The 3,046-nt window shown below is 57.4% G+C and overlaps 1 protein-coding gene across 1 annotated transcript in view; it reads right to left on the reverse strand.

The window, feature by feature from the left end:
- Window positions 1-352: 352 nt before the first annotated feature.
- LOC111141940 (neurotensin receptor 1) overlaps window positions 353-3,046 on the reverse strand; it is a 39,547-nt gene continuing 36,853 nt past the window's right edge. The window contains exons 3-4 of the mRNA XM_022494817.1: window positions 1,945-2,035; window positions 353-602 (exon numbers count right to left, since the gene is read on the reverse strand). Coding sequence (XP_022350525.1) covers window positions 353-602; window positions 1,945-2,035 — 341 coding nt within the window. The remainder of the gene's footprint in view (window positions 603-1,944; window positions 2,036-3,046) is intronic.

Genomic DNA, 3,046 nt, shown 5'->3' on the forward strand with positions numbered 1-3,046 from the left:
GCCGCTGCCTCCCCGTGCCCGCCCAGCCTGGCCTGTGCCTTTCATTTCTGTTCTAACACCCAGCGGTGTGGGAACAAAGAAGTCTGCCTCTCAGCCACCGCTAATTTCTTCTGATTAGAGGCCCTTTCTGGATCTGGGAGAGGAGCGATCTCTCCTGGTTTTCAAAGAGGCGTGGAGGGAAGGGTTGTGGGGGGCTGATGGAGACGCTGAAAGAGATGGGGCCTCTGGGGGTGGGCGCCAGGTCCTAGGCCTCCGCTGAGCCCCATTCCAGCTCTGGGGGTGGGGGGCGTGGAGGCCCAGTGGCCACCCCTCTCTGGCCCTCCTGCCCCCCTCCTTGGACCCCACCTCGGCTCTAATAGAGCGTCTCCCGAGTGGCGTTACTGGAGAAGGTGTGGTTGCTGGACACGCTGTTGGTCTTCCTCGAGAAGGCCAGCCTCTTCCTCCTGCGTCCCCACAGTGGGCAGAGGCAGGCCAGTGTGGACAGAAAGGCCTGGCGGAAGCTGGCAGAGACCAGGTTGTAGAGGATGGGGTTGACAGCAGAGCTGGCGTAGAAGAGCGCGTTGGTCAGCATGTATAAGTAGTGGTAGACGTCGTAGAGGAACCTGCGGGGATGAGGGAGAGGCGCTCAGGCCTGCACGGCCTCGCAGCCGCGGACCCTCACTGGCTTGGGACAAGAACTATAAAAACTCCTTGTAAACGTTTTGACGTGGGGCTGTTTCATAATAAATTTCAGGTTCTGGCTTCTCTGGAGAAGCTGGAAGTTCTGCCCACACTCCTGCTGGCACCAGTCGGCACAGCCGGGTTGTGGCAGCCCTGCCGGGCCCGTCTCCACCTCTCCCTGCACGACACCTGGGCTGCCCTTCCTTGTGCAGAATCCTGGCATGCCTGGGCTGTAGGGCATGCTGGAACCCGGCTCCCACTGAACAGCCAGGGCAGGAACCCCCTCCTTGCCTCCTGGGCAGCTGCAAAACTTTCCCTCAGCTTGCTTGCCTCCACTCACAGGCATCTCACTCCCTCACCAGACAGCTCACTTTCCCAGCAGGCAGCCCTGAGTTTCAAGGACCCTTTACCTTGGGGCTCTGCTCCCTGCACTTCTCCTCTGCCCTCAATCTGCCCTCCCCGCCGGCTCCGCATCACTGTGAAGAACCTGCACGCCATGGTGGGCCCCGGGCTGCCGTCTCAGAGGGGCCTCCTGGCCAGGCTAGCCTCGCCGCTCTCTGGGAGCGTGGATTTTGGGGGTTCTCCATCCTGAGAGGTGGGGCTCTCCGGGCCCAAACTGTCTATGCCAACAGCGGGGTCGATGCTGAGCATCTCCTCCCTACCGGGAGTCTGGAATCTGGGCACCCGCCAGCCAGGGGTGCCCACATGACCAGCCCTAGCAGATGCCCTGGGCGCTGGGCCTCTGGTGACCTTCCCAGGAGACAGCATTTCACACGTGGTCTCAGCTTGTTCTGGGACGGATAGCCAGGGGGTTCTGGAAGCTGTGCCTGGTCTCCTGGACCCATCCACAGGCTTTTCCTGATTTTGCCGTGTGTCCTTGGGGTGTGATGGAGCACAGCATGGGTGTGGCTCTCCCTGAGTCCGGGGAGTCCTCTTGGCAACTCTCCCAGCGTGGTGGTGGTCTAGGGCGCCCACACAGCTGCCCCCCCCAGCAGAGCCAGCCCTTCTTGTCACTCTCCAGACGTCTCTAAACTTGTCTCATTCCCCTTCTCTTAGAGGCTGCTTTCCTTTTCTGCTATAACCTGTCCCGTGGCACCTGTCCCTCCGTGGCCTTCCTTCCTTCCCCCGCCCATCCAGGGCCACACCACAAACCCGTGGGAACCCCTGACCTGCACCCTTGCCCTGAGCTTCTCTGTTCAGCATCCCCACCTCCCATGCTAACCTGTGGGATGAGCTGCTCCCAGCCCAAGGCTCCCCGCTCTGCCCCAGGCTCCTGGTACTCACGGGGTCCACTGCTTCTCGGAAATGTAGCAGAACATGAGCCGTCGCACGTGGTAGGGCAGCCAGCAGACCACGAAGGCGATGACCACGGCCCCTGAGACACAGAGACATGGGTCCTACTCTGCACACAGAAGACTGAACACTGCTAAAACGTCACCCACAGCTATCACAGACTCTGTGCCACCTCTCACGAAATGCTGACAGTGTTTCCCGCTGAAAAGAAAAACCTGTCTTAAGATCCATGCGGAGACTTGAGGGACCCCTGAGACAAGCCGAGGGAGAAGAGTGAAGCTGGAGGACTCTCATGTCTCGGTTTCAAAACCCACCACCAAGCTGCAGTGGTTGGAACAGTGGGACATTGACCTCAAGACAGACACAGAGACCACGGGACAGAGAGCCCAGAAATAACCCTCACCAATTCGGGCAGACGATTTCCTACAAGCCTGCCCAGACCACTGTGCCGGAAACAGTACTGGGGAAACGGGACAGCCACGTGTCGAAGAAGGAAACTGGACCCCTACCTCACGCCATATAGAGAATTAGATCAAAATGGATCAAAGATCTAAATGTAGCAAAGAGTACAAAATTCTTGGAGCAAAATGATGGGCACCAATTTGACAACACTGAGTCCAGCAGTGAGTACTTGGATACAGGACCAAAGGACACAGGCAACAGAGTGAAAAGTTAATGCACAGAACAGGAAAGAACACTGCATCACACAGCTGGTCGGGGATTAACATCCAGGACACACAGAGCATGAAAAGGCAACAGCAAAAATGAAACAACCCAATTATGTATTTAAAAATGGGCAAGGGGCGCCTGGGTGGCTCAGTGGGTTAGGCCGCTGCCTTTGGCTCAGGTCATGATCCCGGGGTCCTGGGATCGAGTCCCACATCAGGCTCTCTGCTCAGCGGGGAACCTGCTTCCCCCTCTCTCTCTGCCTGCCTCTCTGCCTGCTTGTGATCTCTGTCAAGTAAATAAAAAAAATCTTTTATTTTTTTTATTTTTTTTTAAAGATTTTGTTTATTTTGACAGAGATCACAAGTAGACGGAGAGGCAGGCAGAGAGAGAGAGAGAGGAAGCAGGCTCCCCGCTGAACAGAGAG

The sequence above is a fragment of the Enhydra lutris genome, unplaced genomic scaffold (assembly GCF_002288905.1).
Source record: "Enhydra lutris kenyoni isolate GAN:26980312 unplaced genomic scaffold, ASM228890v2 scaffoldscaffold6, whole genome shotgun sequence".
NCBI classification, from domain to species: domain Eukaryota; kingdom Metazoa; phylum Chordata; class Mammalia; order Carnivora; family Mustelidae; genus Enhydra; species Enhydra lutris.